This window comes from Prunus dulcis, chromosome 6 (genome assembly GCF_902201215.1).
Source record: "Prunus dulcis chromosome 6, ALMONDv2, whole genome shotgun sequence".
Taxonomy (NCBI): Eukaryota; Viridiplantae; Streptophyta; class Magnoliopsida; order Rosales; family Rosaceae; genus Prunus; species Prunus dulcis.
In genome coordinates, this window is record NC_047655.1 from 5,750,202 (window position 1) to 5,777,647 (window position 27,446).

Below are 27,446 nucleotides of genomic sequence, written 5' to 3' on the forward strand. Positions count from 1 at the left end.
ATACTTAAATTCCTTTTGTTACGTTCACTAAGTAATTGTCATGTTATAAATGAGTTGGTATTACAATGTTACATTCAAAAAAAAAAAAAAAAAAAATTTCATATTATGTGCTTAATGAGTTGGTATTACAAAAGCTAGGCATTAGGAAAGAGTATATATACTGATTGGTAATTTATAATTAAAAAGCTTATGCTTTCTTTTTTATAAGTTAAAAATAGTAACTAAATAAGTTAAGAAATAAATCAAGCTTTATCTCTTTTTGATTATTTTGAGTTTGCAATTTTAGTTAGAATGCCTATGACATAGTTTCTTCGATCCTGCGTTATCGTTAGTGGATGCATATAAGATTGTCTTACTTTTGATGTTAGACAACTTCGTTATTGCAATGGCCTTTTGTGGCTAGTTTGTATTGATCATTTGTGGCTTGTTGATAAGGAGTCTCTCCTGTAATACGAGGGTCCTAACTTGGGTCAAGACCAAGACGTGCCCTAGACTGTGAGGTTGGTTTGATCTTTCAAGCTAACATGCACACTTCAAGCAACTATAAGAAGAGGGGTAAACTGGCTGGACACAAGTCGAACCCGCTTCAATGACCAAGTTATAGTGAGTTTATAGTAAAGAGATGGATAGAAAGTTTCTGGATGAAAATATTTATTACCTTTGTCTCAATGCAGATGAAGAGTATCTATGGAGGGAGATGGAGAGATCATATCTCCTTAAATCTTGCCAAAAATGAGATCTTCAGCCATTTCCAATGATGGGTCTGGATAGTGGTTATGAGCATTAGTCACTATGTTGATTATCAAGGATCAAGTAGCAAGGCGACACCTAGTTTGGATGTGAAGCGGATTAAATGATCCATTTCAGTCACCATGTCGGTATTAGGTGTGTGAAGTGACATGGTCTGATAGGGATCTGGTTGTATTATAATACTAGCATTTCTGCCCTTCTGCCCTTCTGGTCACAAGACATCAGAGTGGACTCGGGGCTTTCAATTTGGTCGAGTCGGTACACTGTCACCAAAACTCTAGGGCGCACGATGTCTCCTAATAAGCCCGACTGGAAGACCTACTAGAAATACACGGGGTGGTCAACCTGGTCAGGTCGATAGGTGAATGACCTAGCATTTCTTGGCCACCTGGTACTTTATGATAGGCTTGGCTATATGACCCATTAACATGGATGGTGGTTTTTTTGGCTGAATGCAATCCTATAATTTCTATAAAATAAAATAAATAAATAAACCAATTATTGTTTGTGGTAAAAATAAAAAATAAAATTCCAATATATTTCCTTGGCAAAAATTAATTCCCTCTTCTCTTCCTCTCCCTCCATAATCAGCAGCATCCATAATCCAACAAGTATACACAATCCACAGCCACCTTCACTCTCGACATCGATAAAAACCGACCAATTACCCGGTCTCCCAATCCCCAACAAAATTCAAACCAATCCAATGAATTTTGTTGATGCTAAGAACAACCCAACAAATCAAACAAAAGCTACTCAGAGCCCAATTGACTGACGATTGTGTATGAGTTGAGTACATCTTCAACCTCAGATGGCTCAAATCTAAACCCGAAAGTAAACACTTCCATTTCAAACCCAAAATGAAGATCACTCGCCCTCATCGTCCTCTCACAAACTCTCTCATTCACTCAAAACCCAGAAATATCTGCTCCTCTTCCAAACCCACCTCCCAAGATAATGACGAAAATGACGACTCCCACTTCGTTTCGAGCCTAACCGGCGTCGTTCGAGGAAAGCAGAGCTGGAAAGTCGCCTTCAACGACCCCTTCATTTCAATCGCATTGAAGTCCCATCACGTTGAGAAGGTTCTGATCCAGAATGTAAGGAATCCCAGGTTAGCCTTGCGGTTTTTCAATTTCTTGGGCCTGCACAAAAGCTTCAATCACTCTACGGCGTCGTTTTGCATTTTGATTCATGTCCTGGTTCAGTCCAATCTCTTTTGGCCTGCCTCCTCGCTTTTACAGACCCTCTTGCTACGTGGGTTGAACCCAAATGAGGTTTTTCAGTCTTTGTTGAATTGTTATAGGAAACTGAACTGCTCGTCGAGTTTGGGTTTTGATTTGTTGGTTCAAAATTATGTGCAAAATAAGAGAGTGTTGGATGGTGTTGTGGTTGTGAGGCTCATGAGGGAGTGTGAAATTTTGGCTGAGGTTAGAACCTTGAATGCCCTCTTAAATGGGTTGGTGAGAATTAGGCATTTCAATATGGTTCTGCAACTTTTTGATGAGTTTGTCAATGTAAGTCTTCGCCCTGATGCTTACATGTACACGGCTGTGGTTAGGAGCTTGTGTGAATTGAAAGATGTACACAAGGCTAAAGAAGTGATTCATTACGCGGAATCAAATAAGTGTGAGTTGAGTGTTGTTACATATAATGTGTTGATTCATGGACTCTGCAAGTGCCAGAGGGCTAGGGAGGCTGTAGAGATCAAGAATTTATTGGGGCAAAAGGGATTGAAAGCAGACATGGTGACGTATTGTACATTGATGCTTGGGTTGTGCAAAGTGCAAGAATTTGAGGTTGGTGTGGAGCTAATGAATGAAATGATTGAGCTGGGTTTTGTTCCGAGTGAAGCGGCTCTTTCGGGTCTCATGGAGGGACTGAGGAGGAAAGGGAAGATTGAAGATGCTTTTGATTTAGTGAATAGAATGGGAGAAGTTGGGGTGGTGCCTAATTTGTTTGCTTATAATTCATTGATCAATTCTTTGTGTAAGGATGGGAAACTGGAGGAAGCAGAATTACTTTTTGATAACATGGGCAAGAAGGGTATGTTTCCCAATGATGTAACATATTCTATTTTGATTGATTCGTTCAGCCGAAGGGGGATGTTGGATGTTGCACTTTGTTATTTTGGTAAAATGACCAATGCTGGGATTAGAGTAACCGTGTATCCCTACAATTCTTTGATAAGCGGGCAATGCAAGTTTGGAAAATTGAGTGTGGCAGAAAACCTCTTCAGTGAGATGATGAATAAAGGAGTGGCTCCAACCGTTGTAACCTATACATCATTGATAAATGGATACTGCAAAGAAGAAGAAATGCACAAGGCATTTAGGCTGTATCATGAAATGATGGCAAAAGGCATCACACCAAACACTTATACCTTCACTGTAATCATTTCAGGTCTTTGTCGTGCAAATATGATTGGTGAAGCAACTAAGTTCTTTGATGAAATGGTGGAAAGGGGCATTTTGCCAAATGAGGTCACTTATAATCTTATGATTGATGGTCACTGCCGAGAAGGCAACATGGTTAGAGCCTTTGAATTGTTTGATAAAATGATCAAAAAGGGGCTTGTACCAGACACATATACATATAGACCTCTAATAAGTGGTCTTTGTTCAACAGGTAGAGTGTCTGAAGCCAAAAAGTTTGTAGATGACCTTCACAAAGAGAATTATAAGTTAAATGAGATGTGCTATAGTGCACTACTACATGGTTATTGCAAGGAAGGAAGATTGCATGATGCATTAGGTGCTTGTCGTGAGATGATTGAAAGAGGAGTAGACATGGATCTTGTGTGTTATGCGGTACTTATTTGTGGAGCTTTAAAGCAACAGGATACTGGAAGATTATTTGGTCTCTTTAACGAGATGCATAATCAGGGACTGAGGCCTGATAATGTAATATATACAAGTATGATTGATGTATATGGGAAAACAGGAAAACTTGACAAGGCATTTGGAGTTTGGGATATAATGGTTAGTGAAGGATGCTTACCTAATGTTGTGACATACACTGCCTTGGTATATGGGTTATGTAAGGCAGGTTATATGGATAAAGCAGAGCTTCTTTGTAAGGATATGCTCTTCGGTGATACCCTTCCTAATCATGTTACATATGGTTGTTTCTTAGATCACCTTAGCAAAGAAGGAAGCATGGAAAAAGCTATACAGCTGCATAATGCCATGCTTGCGGGGTTGTCGGCAAACACTGTCACATACAATATACTTATCAGGGGTTTTTGCAAAATGGGTAAGTTTCAGGAAGCTTCAGACCTCCTTGTTGAGATGACAGCCAATGGTGTTTACCCAGATTGTATCACCTATTCAACATTTATCTTTGAGCATTGTAGGAGCGGCAATTTGCTAGAAGCTATTAAATTGTGGGATGTCATGCTAGATAGGGGTCTGAAGCCTGATATTCTAGCATATAACTTTTTGATATATGGTTGTTGTGTCACTGGAGAACTAGCCAAGGCTTTTGAGTTGCGTGATGACATGATGAAAAGAGGGTTGAAGCCAGATCGAGTTACATATAACACACTCATCCGTGGAACTTGCAATGCACTCATCCATGGAACTTGCCTGACAGGTTGAGTTCTGTCCATCAGCTGCTAGAAATGCTGGAAGTCTTCCGTATGTCCCGTATGGAACCAGGCATGCGTTTCTGTTACCTTCAAATACTGACATTTTTTTAGCTTAGTTATACTTCTAACATTGACAAGATGACCTGGAATTCTTTTGTGTACATTATTCCAACCCTATATGTTAAGGTAGAAGATGTAAGAGAGAGACAATGTAATGTATCAACAAGCGGATGAGCAACATTGAGCTGAGAGAAACTTTGAATTGATTGTTTGTCAGCAACATGAAATAAATCCATAAAACTTGGGTCTTCCCTTAGAGATGAAAGTTATTGTTGTCATTCTTGTACAGAAAGAAACCTCCAACAAGTTTCGTTGCTTAGGCAGTCGAGAAAAGGTGAATCAAGTCCAACTCAGTTGCACATATTTTTCCTCATGCCTTGTGAGTTTATGATCTTTTATTTTGCTGTACAATGACGAGAAGCTCAGAAACAAAACAATTGCACTGAATGGATCTGGCCTTTCCCAAACCAAAGGTATCAGCAGCCACCTGATAGTTTATAATCTGATGGACAATATAAATGTATTCGGTGTTTTTCTTTTCTGTTTGCGTATAAACAGGGAGGGTGGTGAGCGTTCTTCTTTAGCAACATTATTTTTTCCAGCACTTTGGGCCGTGACTTTCATCTCAGAGGTTAGACTCAAACTGGTGTTTTTTAGGTATTGAGTTTGAAATTTGATAGTCACAAGTAGAAGCCACAAAATTCTAAATGGTGCAATCGCCATTGGCACCAATTATGATTACAAAACAATGCATTGCGAGGCAACTAAACAATGCTTTGTTTGGGCTTGGCAGGGCATGTTCCATTAATCCTCTCGCTATGAATGACAAAGACCGAATTGGCGCTACAGGCACACACGAATGAGCAAGAACCAGTTTCAGAACCAATTATAACAGCATACAACTGTTTTCTGCATGGTTAAAAATAGTAAAACACTTTTCTGCAGTTGACAAAACAAATCCGGTGTTTCTACCTTCAGGAGATGATATAACTTAGCATCTAGATATAACTATTAGGAGAAACTCAGACACTCATTGCATATGTTCTGCCATCTTCCTATATAAACTGAGATCACAGAATTTGTTCTCGACGAAGGTAAGACTGTAAGGTAAAACTTGAACAACAAACCAAGTATTATAATTCAGTCAGGTTCACAGCACCACAAACTATTAACATTTCACTTAAAAGTAAAACAGCGGTTGAGAAAAATCGCCATAAATAAAAGCCCGACTTCTTAGCTGGCACGACTTTTGATAACATCAAGACCAATCTCAGTCGGATCAGTAGCCTGCAGCTCTACTTGTATACCATCCAGTTCTCTCTTGAACCTGTCCTTGGAGCTTGCATAAATCATCTTGCTTCTCACCCTTGATGTATCAGGAGACCTATGAACGGTAACGAACATAAGCAAAAATGACGAGAAAAAGAAAGGTTTTTTTAGCTTATAATATTACCATGCAATGAAGAAAATCCTGCTTTTCTGACAATTCTCCTCAGTCACAAAGTCAAAATCATAGACAGCATATCTGCATTCATCAGCGGGAAGGCTTGCAGTAAAGTTTTCATAGCTTTCAGCTGGCTCGCCAAGTTTCTCCACAATCACCTGCTTTTGCTCCTCCTCAATCTTGAATACTATGAAGCGGTACGTTCTTTTAGCCTTCAATTCCAGAAACTTCAGCTTGCAGTCATCATCCACAGCAAATCCCGACGCTGCATTAGCCTGATCAGAGAACGAAACACAAAATAGATGTTATTCTCATGCATCCACCCAAAGAATAATACCATGCAACTAGGGAAGCCAACTTCTTTCCCAAAACCAAGACACTTTCATTTCTAACACTAAACATATATTAATTCTCCAGCTCATCCAAAACAGAATCATAGAAATTGCCAAGAAAACAATTAACAATATCTTACAATGTTAAACCAAAGTTATCAAGTCATGACACCAGATATTACAATGTCAAGGTGTCATTCCCCGAAATTTAAATCCCACAAAGTTTTCTACTCACAACAGGAAAACAGCTAGTATGCAGTGATCATTATAAAATCACTGATGCAGATCCTAAAAAGACTATTCCAGAGATTTGATTCCTTTTGGGTTTGGTCTAACCATTAGACATACTGGACTTGAAAATAATTTTAAAGTCTGTAGCCTCCTTCCTCTCTTTCTCTCCCGAGTTACAGGGCTCATCTTGAAGCCCTTGACTCTAAGCCTGCATGATGCAGGATAGCCTAGAGCTCAGGCATCTAAACTACACAGGAATATACCAGAAATGTGAAACTGAGACCTAAGCACGACCCAAGTTTCATCACGAGCAATGAACAAAAAGGGAATAAGGTTACTTGAGGCAGGTTTCCTCTTTGGTTTAGCTTCAACCCAGGATTACAGACTCTCCATGACGCACCCAAGTTTTACACTGTCCTGCACCAGGGTGCACAGATATAATAAGCTTTGCTGCCCCAATCCCAATTTCTAGACCAGGGCAAGTAAGCGCACTTGTGCTATGCTAGCAATATTAAGATCAACCACAATTCAGAATTGCAACATGCATAAGGGATCAAATTGGTTTGCTCAAACGAAAGTGTCGATGAGTGCTGCCAGATGAGCAGCCTAGAATTTAGTTCTGATCAGCTAGTTGACATAATTGCAATAGTGAGCAATTGAACCCCAACTACAGGTCAAATAAAAGAATAAAGAAAGCGAGTAATCAGAACTAAAGTATGTGTCTTGACATTCAGATAAGCTAACTCCATTCTAATCAGTTATAAGTGTCTGTCAAACAATGTATCTAAGAATTGACACCAACAGCTTAATGGTGCAATGCAACTATGCACATACTTCACAATCAACATGACAACATTGAACTCAAACACACGTGCGCCACCAACATCAACACTTTCAGAACCGACGTCAAAATGCCAAATATAAAAGAAACCCGGAATCCCACCAAAATGAACATAAAACATATACCCACAAATCAAAAATAAAAGATTAGTACAACACTTCGGTTTTAAGCAAATATCATCATCTACTGGCAAACTAAATTATATGAAAATTAAAACAAAACCCAAATTCAGATCCATAACAATTCGATTTTCAGAAGTGCATATAAAACCCATCACAGATCAGAGACAAGAGATCAGAGATCATAACCCAAATTACTTTAACCAGCCAAAAAGATAAGAGAAACGAGAAAAAAAATTAAAAAATTAAAACCAATGTGTAGGGAAAGGGAAATGGGAGAGACCGAGGGAGAAACTGACCATGGCGGTTGCAGAAAATCTAGGCCAAAACGAAAAATGAGCTGAAAATCTGTGACTCTCAGAGACAATGAAGGACTCTCTGCTCCTTTTCTACGTTGCTCTGTGCTTTGAGCTTTTGCTATGGAGACGGTGGCTGTGGCTTCTTCACCCACCTCCACTCCTCTAAATATCATCATGGAGGTCATGTCATGCGTGACAACGGGGAGAAGAGAAAGTAGGTCTCTCCAACCATGGCGCGACGCGTGGAGGATATTTCCAAAAGACGATTATGCCCTGCGTGTCACGTTGCGGGTCGCGACTTGCCACCCATCCGGGAGTCGGTAATCGAGCCAATGACCCGCCCGTGATATTTAAATTGGAAAATCCAGCCCCATTTGTTCTTGCCGGACCCAAAAAGAAGTTTATTGAATAATACTTTACCTTTTTTGGGGGTAATTATTGGAACCAGCAAAGAAATTATTCTAAATTGATAATAATCTTTTCTTTTAAAAGTAACGATAAAATTATTCTTCTAAATAATGCACAAGCACATGCTCATACAAATTGGTGTCTCCTGCTCTCCATGGCCATCCAAAGTAATGCAAATGTTAGAACATGATCAACGACAAGTTTTTCGGGCCTAATATTAGGGTGGCAATTTTTGGCACAACATAACTATTTTACTAACTTGATTTTGCCACAATAAGCATATTCAATTAATATTCTATGAAGGATATAATTCTTTTTTTATTGGAAAAAAATACTAGTAAATTAAGAGCTAATTGATTTTTTTTTTCTTTCTAATAATATGTATGGAATGAGTAATTTATAATATACTTTCTTTATGATTTTGTAAATATTTATAATTTACAGAATTTTTATTGTATATATATAAAGTAAAAGGCAGAGAATTGTAAAACATTCAAAATACCAGAAAATGCTCTTGATTAATGCAAATATTAAGAATTGAAATTATTAATTAAATGAGAATAATATGATAAATTCACACTTTTTTATATTTAAAAAATTAAAATTAAATGACAAATCATATAATGGATCCTATTTTTATGGAACACAACTACCCATTATTTTTTTTAATTCTAAAATAAATTTAAAATTTAACCGCGCTTGTGATGATGCTAGTATATATAATATATATATATATATAAGTAAGTTGATTTATTTGGGAATAAAGTAAATTTAGTATTAACTTTTTGCTCGATTGACACGTGGATTAACCCGAACACAATATGATTATATATTAGTAGAGTTTTGATTGACTAATTTTCAAAGTGAAAACCAATGACATGACACCAACACAACCACAAACCATAATTAGCACCAACCTAGATCAACATTTTTAAAATGGCCTCGTATATATTCATGAAGAAAAAAAAATCAAATTATTTGTGATTTCTAGAGTTTTTTTTCCCTTGTGTTGTGTGTGCTTTAAGTTCAAAGCGTTTTTTTTTTTTTTTGAGTTTGTGCAAATGATTCAAACAATGATATTTTCTATGTAAACCGATCAACCGAAATGCTTAGAGGAGGTTGGCGAAGATGTTTGTCAAGCTAATCGACACTATAATTGACCAACTGTTTCATGTCACGAGCACTTTCTTGTTTTGTTTCCTTTGTGAATTTGATTCCTATTTGGATTATAACTCTGCCCATATAACCAGAAGTCTTATGTATTATAAATAGGACTTTTAGGGAGCCTTATTCGTGATCATTTGTGAACCCTAATTACATGTGAGCGTGAAGTAAACACTCGTGTGCTTGTAATTGTTTATCATTCTTCTTATGACATGTTTACTTATCATGAATGAGTATTGGATTAATTTCAATTCATGTTTGTCTTGTGTTTACTAACACATGAGTATTAGAATGATTCTAATTCATGACTTCCCTTATTTTTACCAACACATAAAGCACAAACAATTATGCGAGTTCCATGTTAATTTTTTTTAAAAAATCAAATACACTCAAAATCAGGAATATGATCAACTATGGGGGAGTAGTTGATCTATTTCACACTTCTTAATTTCTTTATCTAAATTCTCCAATTCATGACTTCCCCCAATCCTGATAAATAGTGGACGTAACTCATATTGCATAAACCTTGTAAATTATTGTGTCGTGTGTGTGGTTGGTTTTGTTTTGTGTTTATTGATCTCGTTTATATTACTTTTATAGGATATCAAATGCTCAATTTCCTACCATTTTTTCCATATAAAATTATTCGGTTTTTGGGTGACATGGTATGTTTGAAAATTGGTGGGTTGGAAACTATGTTGGAATTCTAATCCAACATAGAATTAGATATTACTTATTTTCTTTATCTTAAATTATTTAAATGGAACTTTGTTTTCTTTTCATGTTAAATAATAGGGAAGTTGAAGCGGTTGCCTCATTGGACTCATTTTAGGGCTAACGCTCATTTTGAATTCTAATCCAAACCTCGATAAATTTAAACTATAATTGTCACATATTTTAAGGAAAATTTAAACTTAAGGCGATCATCTCATTGGACTCACTTAAAAGTCAAGCAATTTAAGTTGTGTTTCAAGGAAAGAAATGTTAAATAAAAATTTGTAAGTTTTGGTCTTGTGCCATGCAAAACATACCATGAAAGGATTAACTATTTATAGGAGTATGATTAATTTATCGATTTTAAAAGTTTCTTCGATCATGTGAACGGTTATAACTTATAATTCTAATTAGTTATATCTATATTGAAAACGTTAAGGGTTAATGGTTGAAGATAATTTTCATCATTCTTTATTATCAAATTATCGACACATGTTATGTTATCAAATAAATTACTGTTTCATAACCTCTAGAACAAATTTCACCTCCCAAAAATTTGAAAGTACTATATAGAAACTTCAGCGGGAAATTGGAAAAAGAAAAAGAAATTGGCGGTGATGCTTAATATGTGTCACCTTTCAATCAAAAAAACCAAAAACGGAAAAATGGAAAAGACAAAATGTGAACCCTCTCCCATTGGTCAATTATTCACTACACGGATCGCAGTCAAATGTGTCTCGACCGTCGATAAGACGGCCATCGAACGGCCACCGTGCACTCACAAGCTCCCCAAACCTTCCCTGAACAATATGATCCACAATACATCTCACCCTATAAAACCAATTCTCTAACAGGTTCCTAAATCCACTGTCCAAAAATTTTCAATTCTCTCTTTGCCATTTCTGATTGGGTTTTTAGCCAAAAGGGTGTCAGTGGCTTTAGTGGGTCTAGGGTTTGAGAATTTTCAGAGCTGAGAGATGGAGACTGGTGGTAAGGTTAAGAAAGGTGCTGGTGGAAGGAAAGGTGGGGGTCCAAAGAAGAAGCCGGTGACCCGGTCCGTGAAGGCCGGTCTGCAGTTTCCGGTCGGTCGTATTGGACGGTACTTGAAGAAGGGAAGGTATGCTCAGAGAGTTGGGTCTGGAGCTCCGGTTTACTTGGCCGCGGTTCTTGAGTACCTCGCAGCTGAAGTAAGTTTCCCTTTCGATTTGGGTTTGTTTTTGTTTTGCTAGTTAGGGTTTCAGCTTTTAGTTTCTGGGTTGTGCTCAATTTGGAGTGTGATTGTTTATGTTGGGTAGTTTTTTAAATTTTTTGCTGAAATTTTGACCTAAATTAATGGTTGGTTGCTGATAAAATTTCTGATGTGGGTTTTCCTTCAGGTGCTTGAATTAGCTGGAAATGCAGCTCGGGACAACAAGAAGAACAGAATTATCCCAAGGCATCTGTTATTGGCTGTTAGGAACGATGAAGAGCTTGGGAAATTGCTCGCCGGTGTGACCATTGCTCATGGTGGTGTGCTTCCAAACATCAACCCAGTCCTCTTGCCCAAGAAATCAGAGAAGGCTGCCGCCAAAGAGCCTAAATCTCCATCCAAGGCCACCAAGTCTCCCAAGAAAGCTTAAGCTTCTCTCAATGAATCCCCCACCACATGTTTAGTTTTAAGAACCCCCACATGTTTAGTTTTAGGTTGGGCTCCTCTTCATTTGTATGTAATCTGTGTTCAGATCTTTGTTTTTGTTGGTTGGTAGTCTAAAATGCTTAATGAATTTGAAAGCATTTGTAGCCTCTCAAATCTATGTGATCATGACCAAGTTTTAGGAACTTTGTTTTTCTTGGAATTCATTAATGAAACCTCTTGTTTCTGTTATTGGCTTAATGGGTATTGTCTTGATGGGCTGCTTTATGAATGCTTTGAAGAAAGGAATATCTTTTTTGTGTGTGTTCTTCTCAAGCATAAGTTCCACTCTTTATCCCATGCCCCTTTTGCCTTTTATAGCACCTTTCTTTACTATAATGCTTGGTATAATGACTAGGGTTATTTTGCATGAATGCTCGTTAGTGAATTGGCATTTGGTTAGTGGATCTTGTGGATGCAAGTGTTCTTGAATCTTTGATGGTTAAAGAAAAAGGAAAAGAAGAAAGCTTGGGTGAGTGGTGAGTGGTGAGTGGTTGAGAGCTTGCAATTTTTTTTTCTTCTGAAACATGTAAACCTTGCGTGTTCATTTTTGTTGTTGTTATGTATTGCTGTGAGTTGGATTTGACACTTGCATGACAAAATCTCTTAATTACATAAAGGTCCAATATTGTTGTTGATGATGAGAAAGATTGGATTGTTTTTATTATGTGTACTTGGTATATTTTCAGATTGTGAGGGTCCTGTTTGCTTTTTGATCGTTGGAGAGTTGAGCGGTTGAGAGCTTGCACTTCTAATAGTGTGTGATTGATTTGGGTTTGCCCCATAACAAACTTCCATGACAAATTAAAGTCCCTTAATTCCAGAGGGTCCTTACCTATTTTTGATGATGATGAAAGCTTGGATGAGTCTATTAAGATGATTTTGTTTTTCGTGTTCTGTATTTTAGGAGACAAACTTACCTACACCGGAGTGTATATCATGTTCTTTCTATCTCTCTTCCCGCATGATTTGGATAGATTTCATTAGGGTAGAAGGGGGAGTATGCAAATTTGGGTTTGCCGCATAACAAACTTGCATGACAAAGTCATGAATAGGATTATAGTCTTGATTGTGTTTTGTCACTTTGCCTACTATGACAAAACAGAGAGAAGAGCTTGGATGATTTAAGAAAAGTGGGACTCGTTTGGCAGTTGTCATTTGCTGAAGCTCCTTTTTCTGATAGCCTTTTGGTCAATGCAAGAAGGTTCTTGCACAGAAAGGAATCATTAACGTTTTAACGTTTTTGGGTCTTCTGTTGATCATGAGATTTGGGCCTGGATGCTAAGTTCGCGAAGTTACTGCAGCATTTTATTCCTCAAAATGTCAAGGATTATACTGACTCTTGCTGTTAGTTGTAGGAAGTACATGGAAATGAACATGTGATATGATGCAAACATCCCGACCCTCATCACCGGTTGAAAATTAATTGATGTAAGACTTGTTGTGAGACTCGCGTCAATAGTTGAGTTCATAGCTCCTTTTTTAGTAACATCATAACAAACTTTACGTACTCGCTAAGGAAATGAAAATATAATAGAATGTAAAACCTATCTTATCTTCAAGAGATGACATTTTTATCACATTTTTAAGTGTGCGTGGATGATTCTCAACCATTAATTAATGTAGGGGTTGAAAGTTATCGACTTTACATTTGATTCTACAATAAATTCAAAACCCCCAATTTTTTTCTACTAACATTATAACAACTTTACTTACTCATAAAGAATAAGTGACGAAGTTTTAAGTTAACCGCTACTGTTTTCTTCTCGACATTTTAACCATTAATTTATGAATCTTCTTTATTTAGCATTCATACCTTTTTTCACACCCAAATATTGTCTCTATACATCTTTTTTTCTTGGGGTCAACTTTGTCCTATACATTCAATCCCCAATTTTTGAGTCCAAATTTCAGGTTACCCATGTAATTAAAAAAGAAAAAAAGAAAAGAAGAAAAAAAACAAATTGGCAAAAAGTTTGGGACTGTATTAGGTCGCAAATAGCTAAGGCCCAACTTGTCTTGGCCACCCAAAGTTGTTTCATCTCCACTTTCCAACTAAAGCAAACCCAACTATAAAGACATTTTACTTCCACCACAACCGCTGTACGGCCAGTCAACTTATGACGACGCCGTTTCGAGTCCATCTTCTTCCTAGTAGACCGGCGCACGATAAGGGGAAATGAGAGGCTCAAATGGCGGATTTGGGATTCTGCGCACGTCTGCCTTGGGCAGGAGTTTCTGGGCACGCCATTCTTCAACCAATTTGTTCGTTGGAGGTTTTTTAAACTTCATCCGTTTTATTTTTTTTCAGTCTGAGAATTTATTTTTCATTTTGTATCAGTTCATATTATATTAAGTTAATTTCGTGGTTAAGATCTTGTTTCTATGTATCAAATAGCCAAATTTATCATTATCATGGGTTTCATTAGAATTGTTCATAAAAGATATAACGATGAAATTTTGGATTTCAACTAGAACAGCTTAAAGAAGGGAAGTGGTTGCTGTTAAAGTAGTAAAAACTCTGGAAAATATTTCTGTTTCATGGTATCTTGCTTTGGTTATAATTTTGTTATAACCTAAGTTGGATGTAATATACAGGGCTTTCCTATGATACAAATGAACCTGTTCTTAAGGAAGCTTTTGGGAAACATGGTGAAATAATTGAAGGTAATGTTATTGTGAGTGAGGCTGTTATTAACTTTTTAGGTCTTTTTTCTTCTTCTTGAAGATCATTTACTTACTTAGGGGATAATGTTGTCCTATTTAACAGTTAAAGTTATATGTGATCATGTGAGTGGGAAATCGAAAGGGTATGGATTTGTGAAGTTTGCTTCTGGAATCGAAGCCAGCACTGCTCTAAAAGAAATGGATGGTCAGGTAGTTTTTATTGTTCATGATTAATTTCTTTGTAATTTATGTGTTGAAATCACCCTGTTAAGTACCTACCTACCTCCTCTGGAATGCAAAGAAAGATAGTTGGTTAATGTTTGTGATTCTTTTCAGTTGCTAGATGGCAGACAAATCCGCTTGGAATTTGCACACAAGGGGTAATGACATTGATCTCAGGTAAAATTTAGTTTGTAACTAAAAGCTTTGCTATTGTTTTTTTTCCTTTCTCTCTTTGAGATAAAGCAAATAGCATTAGGAGTGAGTTCTAACTTAAGTGCTTGGTGAATCTACTCTATGTTTTGGCCAACATTTCTTTTTTGTGGAGCTCCTTAATGAAGCTCTCTCTCTATACCATCTAATCTTTGTTGGTTGGAATTCCTTTTATGCGTCAGAGGCTGTGTGTTCGTTTTTTTCCTATCATCAGCTTGTTATGCCTTATATAAAGTTATAAACATTATCCAATTTTTCATGTATGAAAAGTTGCCCTTTTTTGTGTTGCGGAAACCAGGGAAATTCAACAGTTTGGTAAGGGTTTTCATTTAGAAAAAAAAAAAAACGTTTTGTCCATATCAGAAGATTGCTTTAGTTTGACTATTTAGTTGCTGCAGTTAGAATGACGACTTATAGGAGGATAGTTCATAATCGTCTCATGTCTGTAGATATATGTATCCTATAAATTGCATAATTTGACCATACATGTTCTATGGGTGTGTATGGATGGTGGTTGGGAGCATAGCACAAACTTTCTTCCATTTGCTCCCATGACATATTTGTCTTGAACATATAGGTACCCACTATCTCAAGTCTTGTTGCTTTCTTTAGCAGGTACAGTGGATTGGAGGGGGCATGTTGTGGTAGGTGATATTAACCAGCAAGTCCAGATCTGAGTTGCACACTGATTTTTTTTTTTTTTTGGCCTTCGTGTGGCAATTTTGTAAAATTTGTGATATAAATTTTCTTTGTCTTCAATGAAATCAAGAGATTTGATCAACTTTATTATGACAAATCTGTCTCCCCAGTGCATCAAGGGTTATTCTTCCCCAAATTTATAATCCCATCATGACTTTGCTAATTTTCTCATGGTGGGTTGGGCAATTTGGGAAGCAATCCATGGAATGCTAAGAAGATTAGGCCTGAACAAGTCAGCTTGAATGCATCTCTGAGGCTACAAGAATTTCTGCGGGTTAATGAATGCTTGGGGTCTCACAGTGGGCAGGGTCAAACAAAACAAAAGTGGCAGACACCACATGCTAACACTCTCAAAATAAATGTGGATGGTGCTTGGAAGCCAGGGACCACAGAGGGTGGCGTCGGTGTGGTTGTGATAGACTCCACCGGCAAATTCGTGGCAGGTTGTGCAGTTAAATGTATTCTCTGCACCACAAGTGGAGGCTTTGGCTGCAAGAACAAGTACAGTATTGGCAATGGAAAAGTAACTCCATAGATAGGTCCGTCATTGGACCAGTGGTGGAGGATACTAAGAGCTTGCTGACATAAGTCATTGAGGAATGTTCTACCCATATTCATTGCACTGCCAATGATGTGGCTCACCATATAACGCATTTTGCCTTGCATATCGGGCTTTCTCTGAATTGGTTCGAGAAACCTCCTGATTTTATTTATGATGTACTGTATGAGGATTGTAATTTGTGATCAAGGAATTTCCTTTGCCTTTGATACAAGTTCAGACTTCTTATATTAGCTTTTTCACATCAATAATATTCTATCGCTTATCATAAATAAATAAAAATATTTCCATTGTATGGTTAATTAAATGAGCTGAATCGAACACTTGAGTTGTGTACTTTTCATTTTAAAAACTTGATTGAGTTTGAACGTTTTGCCACGGTCGTCTTGACAAAAATAAGGAACAGAACCAAGACCTCCACCCCATTCTTGCCCTGCACTATTGTCTATTTTGAGGAGGTTTTGCATACATATATATAGAAATATTTTTGCTCACCACTTTAATATAAGTTGTACTCTCACCAACCTTCAACATTTAACACGTGTCCATTAGCATAACTATGGTTAACTCTTTACTTTATATTTATGAAACCATGGTTATGTCAATGGATATATGTCAAGTGTTGAGAAGGATGATGATACTACACCTTGGGTTGAAGTGGTGAGCAAAAATGCTTCATATATAAGCTTATTTTAGGAAAAACCTTGTAGGGCCCACAACACTTTGTTTTTCAATGATCAAAACCATCTAATTTTTAGATATTCCAATCATCTCTGCCAAAAATCACTTAAATCCGAAATCATGATCACTCAATTAAATTATTGTTATTTTTATCCCGTGTTAATTTATTTTGTTGCTTGCAATTAGATGCCTTACTGATTTTCAATTGGTATGATTTTTTGCAAGCATGATCTATGAATGAAGACTTGAAAAATGGACGGTTTAGATCATTGAAAATAAAAATAAAATTGAGTATCATAAATGGTGTCTCTCAAATAAAATTATTTGGGGGAGGATCCCTCAATGGAATATATATCACACAAACTCTGTTGATTCTTGCTATAAAAACCATGAAGTTTATGTTTGATTCTTGCTATAAAAACCATGAAGGTCTTAGTTCCGCAATAAAAAAATGAGGATACAATGTATGCAGATTTTAGTTTGTAAGTTGTTTGTGAGATTTTGGAGGCAACTAAAGTTAATATAGAACCATAACAAATTACAGCTTACCTAACTGGAGGTTGGTAAATTTGATGGTAAGCTTTGAATTTCGGTTTGGTGAACCTAAGTATTAGATACTCATGAATAAAGCTTCCTCATGAGTATGGGCAGTCACAAAAAGAAATCCCCTCATGAATAAACGTTCATTTTGGACAAGGATAGCCTTCAATGTCCCTAAAGCAATATTTAGTTTTGCACAGAGTCTTCCCTATATCTCCTCTTAGTCCTCATAGAAGTAAGACCTTCCTATATCTCATGACACGACTAAGTGTTACTAGATCCTCATGAATAATATCTTTTACGAAAAAGTTATACAAATAACTTATAGTAAGAAATTCTCGGTATAATATGAAAGGAACCTTGTACATGGCTAATTAAAATTATACGAACTGAAAAACCTGTTCATATACAACAGATATGAACGATGCCTTTGATTATGAAAAACTATCTTTTAGCCAAGGAGAAGCTATCTATTGGGATCCAAGCTCATTATCAAGATTTGGTATCCTCTTCCTGTTTTTGATTCTGGGCAAATTCAACAAAAATCAGCCTCCCATCAACCATCTGGACAAATTTTAACAAAAACTTCAAAAGAGAAAACAAGACTGAAGGTGTTCACAAAAAAATACAATTTAAAAACATATGACAAAAACAAAGACTAGGAAATTTGATCAACCAAAAACACATATTCAGTACATAAAGGATTAGAATGCACAAGTATAAGGGTTATATGATCTGCAATTTGGCACAAAAAAAATTATAATATGCGTCAATTTACCATTGCAATCTGAATAAATAAAGTTCATGAATTGGGCTTTAATTTTGACCATAGGGAAGAAGGAAATTACCCTGCCATTCATGGCCTTCAAAGCTTTTTGTGCCTCGACATCTGACTTGTAAGTGACAAAACCGAATCCTTTGGGTCTTTGGGTTATACGGTCCACAACCATTCTAGCTAAACATACAGTTAAACAAAATCATCACAAAGGTAAAAAACCAGTCGGTAATTTCCACAAATTACAGAAGAAAATAAATAAATATCGGAGCAAAATAAAAAGAAAAGTATAAATACCTTCTGTAACATCTCCAAAAGGAGAAAACAGTCTCTTGAGTTGTTCATTATTAGTGAACGATGATAATCCTAAGCAACAAATCCAAGAATCAAAATAACAAAAACCCTAAAAATTAATTTGAGAGAAAGAAAGGGAAAGAGAGAATACTGTTGACGAAGAGCTGCGAGCTCAATCTTTTGGCCATCTCTGTGTCAAAACCAAATCCCAGATATCTGCTTTTTCTTTGAGCCTGAAATGTGAAGCAGCTTTATTCGGCTTTGTTTGAAGGCTGCTGGGTGGTTGAAAACAGGAGCTGCGAGTTCGAGGGGATTCAATGGAGTTACCAGGTCCATGTAAGTTTGGAGTTCGCTTCTGGGCTCTTTCTTACGAGGCCCAAATTTTTGTATTGTTTTATCCGTATACATGCCAACAACAAAAAAACAAAAAAAAAGAATTGTAGAAAACTCTTTGTTTGAGTTCAATTTTATCTTTTAATTTTCATTTAAGAGGTCCAAATTTTGAGTGAGGAGCCCAAAACAATTTCCGTTTTTACACAACAATAAAATAAATTTTACTTTATTTCTTAACGAGTTTAAATCTTCTGTCCTCAGTTTGTCTATCACTTTGTTTTCAATGAAGAAAAACGTATAAGCAAAAAAAAAAAAAAAACATATGCATGGCATATTGAGCCTCCTTTTGATGTGGTAACTATGAGTGTATACAAAACAACTCATTTTAGTTGCTCACACTAAATATTATGCAAAATGTTCGATAAAATATCTCAAAATAAAATAGTGTGGATAAGGAGTCAAAATTAATTTAAGTAAGATGGTGTGTGGGCTTCGTCTTGTCCTTATGTTTTGTGTGATGATAGCATGTTTATGGCTAAACAAAGTTGCTTTTGGCTAGTGTTTAATATGTGAAATGTATATTGAAACGTGAAATTCAATTAAACTAAGCGAAAATAGTATCAGAATGTGCATTTTAACTAAGATATTGGTTAAAATACATTTGCAATTGCTACCATTTAAGCATGCATACAAACCATCTACTCACTTAATTAAGAGAACTTCTATTAGGCTGCGTTTGGCTGCACGATCGGGATTGGATTAGAACAATCTTTATTTTAGATATGCAGTCAAACAACTACAACTATTTGTCATGCAAGATTCACGCCATTTTTGTTCCCTGCACACTAATCCATCTTGAGGAAGCTTTGTATGCATATCACAAAAACTATCTCGGTGGTTGCTACAAAAACCGAGGTCTAGTTCTGTTCTGCCATAGAAAATAAGCATAGGAGTGTAAGCGAGATTATAGAGCAAAATTATTCAGTAGCATTTAATATTATTCAGTAGCATTTAATTGAGGTATTGGAGGAAACTAAATTCATTATGAAAATTTTTCTTTGACCTTGTCAATCAAGTATTTAGAAAACACAATTGTACCTGAAAAAATGAAAAAAAAAGTTTTGACTTGAAAAAAAAGAAAAAGCTGAAATATTTCATAACTCATGTGTCTCCTCCTCCATTTGACTGACCGATTCAGATTAGGTGCGACTGCGGTATTTCATGTGCCTCCTTTGTTTGGTCCGCCGATTCATGGTTTTTCATTAGTTGCGATGGCCTCCTGGTTTGACATTTGGTGTGACGACGATAGTTCCATTGCCTCTGCCATCCATTTGTCCCGTCTCACAGTTTGAGTTCCTTCGAAGTAATAAATTCAAAGTTAAATGTGGTTGTGGCATAATAATACTATTGATTAAAGAGGCATATATTAACTCTTCTATTTATTTATTTTTCAATCTTGTTCCTTTTCTCTTTAGATTTATTTTCGTATTTTTTTTATTTACCAAACTAGATTTATTTCCATATTATGCGAAAATATCTAGTGGTTATGGTGTTCCTTGGAAACCAAAGGGGAGGAAGATACCATCGTTTTCAAACGAAAAGTTTTCTTCCAATTTTTTTTACTTTTATTATCATTAATTTTTGGTCTCTTCATTATTTTTTAATGAATATCAGGTTGATGTAAAATACATTCATAAATATTTTAGGGGTCTTAAACAATGTGTGTCATACCTAATTCAAGAACTAGTATCATTAAGCATTCATTGTTAAACTCAAATGGTGTCACTAATCTCTTAGGACTAAGAGATTGATGCAGAGTTCTTCGAACTCTTTCACGTTGCTTCTCATCAAGCCACCGAATGGCCTCTCCTTCAACAGCATCCTCAATTTTTTTCTTGTTCCTTGAAATGCAGTTTCAGTTTTGGCAATTAGTCTTGTAGTTACCAGGAGCTGTTTGATGACTCCAAAGGAGTTACCAGGCCTAAATCAGTTTAGAGTTAGTTACCAAGTGCACCGAGTGTGGCTAACCGGGGTGGAGAAAATGACTTTGTTTTTCGGTCTAGGTAGGAAGTGTGGCTAACCGGGGTGGACAAAAGTTCACGCCATTTTTACGCTCAAAATTCTAATTCATCTTGAGGAGGTTTTGTATGCATATTTCACAAAAAATGTCCTGCTTCTTGCTATAAAAGATATGGGGGCCTTAGTTAGGCCATAAAAAATGAGAATAGGTGCACGGTGAATAATGTTTGTGTGTAAGTTGTATGTGAGATTTCGGAAGAAATTAAACCTAACTCATCAATAATTATAGTTACTTGACATCTAACAATTCCATAAACCCAAACTATACTTGTTTACTGAATATCTGCTTGTATTTTGAATTCAATAAGTTGTCTAATTCTTGCAGTTAGGACTTGTTTGTAATTCAAAGATTATTGGTAGTATACGAGAGATTGTTTTCATTACAGTTACATCTTTATATATATATTTGAAACTGGGAAGGATTGTTATTGATTTCAAATATGTGTAGATAATAAACTAGAATGATGTGAGATCAGTTATTACTTTATTATTACAATTGCATCTTTTGGAGAACTCATTTGAATTCAAAAGTTGTATCCTTTGGAATTAACTATTATATACCAAAAGGATGCATATGCTCACCAAAAGGTGTTTTGGCACCTCTTCAACAATATCAGATCGATGCTTCTATATATAATATCTAAAACGTGGGAGCCATAGATTAATTACAGAAGTCATTCTAAATATCATCTTTCTTTCTCTAACATATCATACAGTTTCCTTTCACAAGTTCGAAGAAAATTTCAGTAAGCTAAAATGTTAGTCTTTATTATATCCTGAAAGTGATTTGTCTAAAAATTATTAATAAACTCATTACCAAGTAACGTACATCAAAGCCAATTTTTTTTTTATCTATTCTCAATCCAATTTCTAACAAATACTTACTTGTACAGTTGTTCACAACATTTTATGCTATATTTAACCCACTGAGGTAATGTTCGATTTTGATGACTGCCTCCTAAGATGTAATTTAGCGTTGTTTACTTTTGTCCCATGTAAATGTGAGATTTGCAGGTGCAGTAGGGGTTAGTCATTTTAGCCCTTATGCTTGGGCTAGCTTTCAGATAAATAATTCCGTTTTCTCTACCCTCATAATATTCAATCCTATAAAAGTATGGAAATTGAGAATTAGAGAAAGTGGAAAGAAACAATTGGAGGAAGAGTTGTAGTCCCCAAATGCTTGGACAACAGTTACTGCACCACCTCCTATTTCACAAGAGGCCAAATTTTTTGAACTTGTGTTGTTGCTGTTTCTTCTTCCCCAATTAACATTTGAAGAGTGAGGAATTTAGAAAGATGATGGAGTTATGCTTGAAATAGCTGAAGTAAAAATAAAGATTCACAATAACTGTCCAAAAACTGAAACTCACAGCTTAATCTTATGTTTGGAGGCAGAGTTGTAGCAAGCTTAATGTTCTTCAAGTTAGTGTGTAACAAAATTGGGTCCGAGGAAGTACTTTAAATTTGTAATAAATCCAAATTAGATTTTAGAGGTTCATAGACGAAGGTACTGTCGAAGTCGTAGGATTTTTTGATAGATTTTGAATATATTTATTAGGAATGTTAGAACTTAAAAGCACATAAAATCAATAATTTTTTTGTGTGAAGAGAATGATGTTTCATTAGGGCTTATTAGGCTTAGGATACCGCCACAGTGGCATTCCCGTTACATATGAGTTCAAGCCCCAAACAACTCATTTAGAGTTCATCAAATAAGAGGGATGAAGAAACAATTGAGCAAATGGTTGTGGCTAATTGAAAGGATAATATGATGGTGAAAGAGTTGATCTATGAAATCTGTTTCATACCATGGCCTTCTCCAATCCTACTCAAATGAGTGACTATTCAGCTATTTTCTTAATGACTTCAACATGCACACTGGATACAAAATCAAGTATGTAAGTGTTATAATATTAAATAATTCTTAACTACCAGCCTAACTTGAGATTTTAAAGTCATTAACAAACAAAACTTATCAGCCCAGCTTAAAAAGTTGTAATCTTCCTTCCCCAAGTTGGGTATTTATGAGAAAACTGTTCCGAGTGTTATTGTAGAAAGTGTTTTCTTTTGCATTTTCATATGTTACTTCATTGAAGCCGATTTTTAAATGCCTCTTCAAAATAATTCTCACCCAAACTAAGAACCCAGGGCCTTCATGAGCAGAGAAGGAGAAATAATAAGAGATTTATGGATTGAACTCTCTCAATCTAATAAACTTCCAACCTAACTCTGCATTAGAGCTTAGACATTTTACATTGATAATGCATTTCGAACATGTAAGTCGTAATAATATGAACTTATGCTGGTGCTGTTTCTTTTACTGGCTCTGCTTGTTGACTGTTCGTTGCCATCGAAATAAACCCTACTCGAACATAACAAACTTCAAAGACATTACTGAGAACCAAAATCAATATAAAACGAAGAACAAATGTCATTGTACAAAATGAGCACTAAAAACACAATATCACAGAAACCCAATCTTTCACAAAAACGAAGCAATGAAGCAATAGGGGCACCAAAACCAATTGGGTCACAAATCACATTCAAGTTTCAGTGTGGCATTGTATCAAACATCATACGGTGAGAACAGGCTTCCCAATTTAAAAAAACCTATATAATCAGATCAAGCTGATCCAAATCCACATCAAAATAAAGCAAAGAAAGAAAAATACACATTTACTAATTAAAACCCTAACCCTAATTAAAGAGTAGCCAATCAGATCCACAGGCCAACAAGGCCCTTCAAGAGCTTGTAAACTTGGTCACCGCCTTGGTCCCTTCAGAAACGGCGTGCTTGGCAAGCTCACCGGGAAGCACAAGCCTCACAGCAGTCTGAATCTCCCGAGAAGTAATCGTCGGCTTCTTGTTGTACCTCGCAAGCTTCGAAGACTCCTGAGCGAGCTTCTCGAAGATGTCGTTGATGAAGCTGTTCATGATGCCCATGGCCTTGCTGGAGATTCCGATATCAGGGTGGACCTGCTTCAACACCTTGAAGATGTAGATCTTGTAGGTCTCGACGCTCTTCTTCGATCTCTTCTTCTTCTTATCTCCAGCGGCGGCTCCGGCTTCCTTCGGAAGCTTCTTGCCGGCCTTGGGCTTCTTCTCCGCGGGGGCTTTCTCAGCCACGGTGGACTTCTTCTCCTCAGCTGGCTTTTTCTCGGCGGGCTTCTTCTCGGCTTTAGGCGCCATTGGTGGAGTTCTGAGGGAAAAGTTTGAGGTTGGGTATTTGGGGATTTTAAGAGTTGGATTTGAGAGTTGGGATATTTTTGTTATGACTAAGCAGTGAGGAGGGCTGTCTATTTATATATGCTGTGGGTTGGATTGTATTGGGTATTGGGATTTCACGCGGATCGCTGACTTGGATTATATACTCAGTTTTTTAATTTTTTCAAAAATAGTATAGCCGTATGGCTATACTATTTTACACGTGGGTCCCTGGTCGCTGTGCACCTCGTCTGTTTTTTAAGTGAATAGTATAGCCGAGATTATTTTCTAATTTTGTTTAAAAATAAAATTATCTTTAATAAATAATATAGACGAGCAGCTATGGTATATAAATAATATATATACATATGCATTTTTCAACGATACATTCGTGTTCTATACACGTCTCACGTTTTTTAAAACGTAACGTACAATAGTCTTATTGTACATGTATGTACATATTTCTAATGTTTTATACACATATTTTTTACAAAATTTTCAGTAAGACACACAAAATTCACGTATTATACAAATAATTCTAACATATTATTGAATAAAAATTATATATGTTATAAAAATTATATTAAAATATTATATACTGGCCGATTAATATATACTTTAGATATGTTGAAACTAGAAAATGAATATCTATAAAGTACAAACTAATGCAACTAGGAGGGTCCATTTTTTAATTTTTTTTTTAATAGTATAGCCGTGCAGTTATACCTTTTAAATATAATTTATTTAAATAGTATAGCTGTGCGGCTATACGACGATTTTTAAAATAAAAAATATATTTTTGTGCTGCTATACTTGTTTTTGACACGTGGCACCTAATCGCTAAAAGGTCCTCGTTTAAAAAAAATAGTACAGTCGCACTACTATACTCCGTGTTTTTAATTTTTTTTTAAAAATAGACTTGTTTTGACACGTGACGCTTAATCAATGGGGATCCTTTTTTTTATATAAATATTATATATATATATACACACATATAATCTATAAAGTACAAATTAATGCATCTAAGAGGTTCCTTTTTTCTTTTTTATTTATAAAAAATAGTATAGCCGCACAACAATACTATTTAATATAAATAAATAAATAAATAAAAAATGTCCATCCTAGTTGCATTAGTTTGTACGTTATAGATATTAATTTGTTAGTTTCAATATATCCAAAGTAAATATTAATCTTCCACTATATGATATTTTAATATAATTTTTATATCATATGTTATTCTTATTCAATAATATGTGAGAATTATTTGTATAATACGTGAACTTTGTGTATCTTACTGAAAATTTTGTAAAAAATACGTGTATAAAACATTAAAAATATGTACATACATGTACAATACAACTATTGTAAGTTTGCTTTTTAAAAAACGTGAGACGTGTATAGAATGCAAATATATTATTAAAAAATACATATGTATATATATGTAAAAGACTATAGCCACTCGTCTATACTATTTATTAAAGACAATTTTTTTTATAAAGAAAACCAGTAAAGCCGCCCGGCTATATTGTCAATGAGAACTATCCTTGAATAGCCCGTCGCGCACACATCAGAGCTTCAATGGCAGCTTCAGTTTCAGCACTCAGTACACTGTTACAGCTGCGCTTTCTAGCATTTCCAAAGCAAAACTCCTTGTTCTGATTCCTCATCACCACACCCAGATCCGCGTCATGGTTCTTCCAGGCATAATCAAAATTGACCTTTATTGCACCATTTTTAGGGGACTTCCAGATTTCAGAGGGCGGGATGATGACACCAATCCCATTCCTAGAGGAGGCAACTTGATTTTTCACAGCTTCAAATTCAGAAGCTGCAGAAACAGCATTTTCCATCACCTTTTTGGGATCAATCATAGTCTTCAAAAAGGAATTTGCACATTGTTTTCCAAATTTGCCATGCAATGAAACTAGTCAATGATAGAACCCAAACTTGCTCCTTTGACAGAACATGACAGTTTAACCCATTGAGCCAACGATCAATAGTGGTGAAGCTTTGCAGGTTCACTCAATAATTCAAGGGGGAGCCAGGCAGATGGAGGACTTGATAATCCTCCTACCAAAAAGGTTTAGCCTGGCGGGCAAGGCCCTCCCCCTCAAGCGCCAGAGAAAAAACTTGATTTTTGGCAGAGTGGAAATCTTCCAGATGGTTTTCCAAACACAACCTTCAATCACATGGGACTAACGGTTATTCCTTCCAATAGAAGAAACAAAGACCACCCCCTTGTTATAACCTGATCTCACAGAATACAACCCAGAGTTGTTCCAAGGCCACACAATTATGTCTTCCCTAAGCAAATTACCAACGGGAACCTCCCTATGCACATCCCGTAGTTGATTGTGTAGAAACACGTGGAAAGTAAACAGACAAGTCATATTTGTGGAGACAATATATAACTAGATCAACCATATCTATAAAACGAAGACCATTATCGACAAACTAAACTACAAGGCCATTATCATACTGAGAACCAAAATCTCTATAAAACGACGAACAAATGTCATTCTACAACATGATCACTAATAGCAGAATAACATAAAAACCCAATATTTCACAAATTGAAGCACTAAAGGACCAAAAATATCCAAAAACAATTGGGTCAAAAATATCAAATGACATGCGGTAGGATTCCCAATCAAAAAATCCCACACAATCCAACAACATATAGGCAAAACACCGAATATTATATGAACCAGAGCAGGAACGAAAAATACACATTTACTAATTACAACCCTAACCCTAATCAAAGAGCAGCCATTCCAATCCACACCCACACCCCAACAACGCCCTTCAAGAGCTTGTAAACTTGGTCACCGCCTTGGTCCCTTCAGAAACGGCGTGCTTGGCGAGCTCACCGGGAAGCACGAGCCTCACAGCAGTTTGAATCTCCCGAGAAGTAATCGTCGGCTTCTTGTTGTACCTCGCAAGCCTCGAAGACTCCTGAGCGAGCTTCTCGAAGATGTCGTTGATGAAACTGTTCATGATGCCCATGGCCTTGCTGGAGATCCCGATATCAGGGTGGACCTGCTTCAGAACCTTGAAGATGTAGATCTTGTAGGTCTCTACGCTCTTCTTCGATCTCTTCTTCTTCTTATCTCCGGCGGCGGCTCCGGCTTCCTTCGGGAGCTTCTTGCCGGCCTTGGGCTTCTTCTCCGCCGGGGCTTTCTCAGCTACTGTGGACTTCTTCTCCTCAGCAGGCTTCTTCTCGGCAGGCTTCTTCTCAGCCTTGGGCGCCATTGTTGGAGTTGTGAGAGAAAAGTTCGAGGCTGGGAATTTGGGGATTTTACGAAATGGTTTGAGAGTTGGGATATTTTTGTGACGAGTGAGTAGTGAGGAGGGATGTCTATTTATATATGCCAAGGGTTGGATTCTATTGGGTATTGGGATTTCACGCGGATCACTGACTTGGAGTGTGGCTTCGGCCGTGGGATTGGGTTTGAGAAAGCTAAGGAATCGACGGTTGAGATGAGGTAAGCTGGTTAAAGCGGATTGGTGACGGATCGGTGGGCTTGGGTGGGATCTGACGGTGGATAGTTTTTGGATGA

The 27,446-nt window shown here is 36.5% G+C and overlaps 5 protein-coding genes and 1 pseudogene across 7 annotated transcripts; 2 read left to right on the forward strand and 4 right to left on the reverse strand.

Moving 5' to 3' along the window:
- The first annotated feature begins 1,353 nt into the window (after positions 1-1,353).
- On the forward strand, positions 1,354-4,655 carry LOC117629744 (putative pentatricopeptide repeat-containing protein At5g59900). Its single transcript, XM_034362337.1, has one exon. The coding sequence runs from the start codon at positions 1,611-1,613 to the stop codon at positions 4,347-4,349; it is 2,739 nt and encodes a 912-aa protein (XP_034218228.1). The 5' UTR covers positions 1,354-1,610; the 3' UTR covers positions 4,350-4,655.
- Positions 4,656-5,381: 726 nt separating this feature from the next.
- Positions 5,382-7,839, reverse strand: LOC117629747 (actin-depolymerizing factor 2-like). The gene is made up of 3 exons (XM_034362340.1): positions 7,666-7,839; positions 5,853-6,118; positions 5,382-5,783 (listed from the first exon to the last, which is right to left on the reverse strand). The coding sequence occupies exons 1-3, from the start codon at positions 7,666-7,668 to the stop codon at positions 5,633-5,635; spliced, it is 420 nt and encodes a 139-aa protein (XP_034218231.1). The 5' UTR covers positions 7,669-7,839; the 3' UTR covers positions 5,382-5,632.
- A 2,949-nt stretch (positions 7,840-10,788) lies between these two features.
- Positions 10,789-15,518, forward strand: LOC117629751 (annotated as a pseudogene). Its single transcript, XR_004586153.1, has 6 exons — positions 10,789-11,138; positions 11,328-11,551; positions 14,205-14,290; positions 14,394-14,500; positions 14,627-14,689; positions 15,335-15,518. The product of XR_004586153.1 is annotated as a histone H2A-like (transcript).
- Positions 15,519-17,317: 1,799 nt separating this feature from the next.
- On the reverse strand, positions 17,318-18,623 carry LOC117629750 (small RNA-binding protein 11, chloroplastic). Of its 2 annotated transcripts, none has more exons than XM_034362343.1 (4): positions 18,422-18,623; positions 18,274-18,342; positions 18,050-18,156; positions 17,318-17,726 (listed from the first exon to the last, which is right to left on the reverse strand). In XM_034362343.1, the coding sequence occupies exons 1-4, from the start codon at positions 18,456-18,458 to the stop codon at positions 17,694-17,696; spliced, it is 246 nt and encodes an 81-aa protein (XP_034218234.1). In that variant the 5' UTR covers positions 18,459-18,623; the 3' UTR covers positions 17,318-17,693. The 2 variants fall into 2 exon arrangements, with proteins under 2 accessions (XP_034218234.1, XP_034218233.1); XM_034362342.1 differs by having other exon boundaries at positions 17,471-17,765.
- A 4,521-nt stretch (positions 18,624-23,144) lies between these two features.
- LOC117629746 (probable histone H2B.1) lies at positions 23,145-23,949 on the reverse strand. Its single transcript, XM_034362339.1, has one exon. It carries the CDS (start codon positions 23,869-23,871, stop codon positions 23,425-23,427), a length of 447 nt encoding a protein of 148 aa, XP_034218230.1. The 5' UTR covers positions 23,872-23,949; the 3' UTR covers positions 23,145-23,424.
- Positions 23,950-26,362: 2,413 nt separating this feature from the next.
- LOC117629960 (probable histone H2B.1) lies at positions 26,363-27,216 on the reverse strand. Its single transcript, XM_034362648.1, has one exon. The coding sequence runs from the start codon at positions 27,136-27,138 to the stop codon at positions 26,692-26,694; it is 447 nt and encodes a 148-aa protein (XP_034218539.1). The 5' UTR covers positions 27,139-27,216; the 3' UTR covers positions 26,363-26,691.
- Between the last annotated feature and the right edge of the window lie 230 nt (positions 27,217-27,446).

Excerpts from the sequence above, each read along its gene's own strand:
- LOC117629960 (XM_034362648.1), bottom strand. The coding sequence starts at position 27,138 with ATGGCGCCCAAGGCTGAGAAGAAGCCTGCCGAGAAGAAGCCTGCTGAG.
- LOC117629746 (XM_034362339.1), bottom strand. The coding sequence starts at position 23,871 with ATGGCGCCTAAAGCCGAGAAGAAGCCCGCCGAGAAAAAGCCAGCTGAG.
- LOC117629750 (XM_034362342.1), bottom strand. The coding sequence starts at position 18,458 with ATGGCCAAAAGATTGAGCTCGCAGCTCTTCGTCAACA. Across the intron at positions 18,343-18,421 it reads CTCGCAGCTCTTCGTCAACA|GATTATCATCGTTCACTAAT; the intron begins GTATTCTCTCTT and ends TTTGTTGCTTAG. Across the intron at positions 17,766-18,049 it reads TGAAGGCCATGAATGGCAGG|ATGGTTGATGGGAGGCTGAT; the intron begins GTAATTTCCTTC and ends AAATTTGTCCAG.
- LOC117629744 (XM_034362337.1), top strand. The coding sequence starts at position 1,611 with ATGAAGATCACTCGCCCTCATCGTCCTCTCACAAACTCTCTCATTCAC.
- LOC117629747 (XM_034362340.1), bottom strand. Across the intron at positions 5,784-5,852 it reads AGGATTTTCTTCATTGCATG|GTCTCCTGATACATCAAGGG; the intron begins GTAATATTATAA and ends TACCGTTCATAG.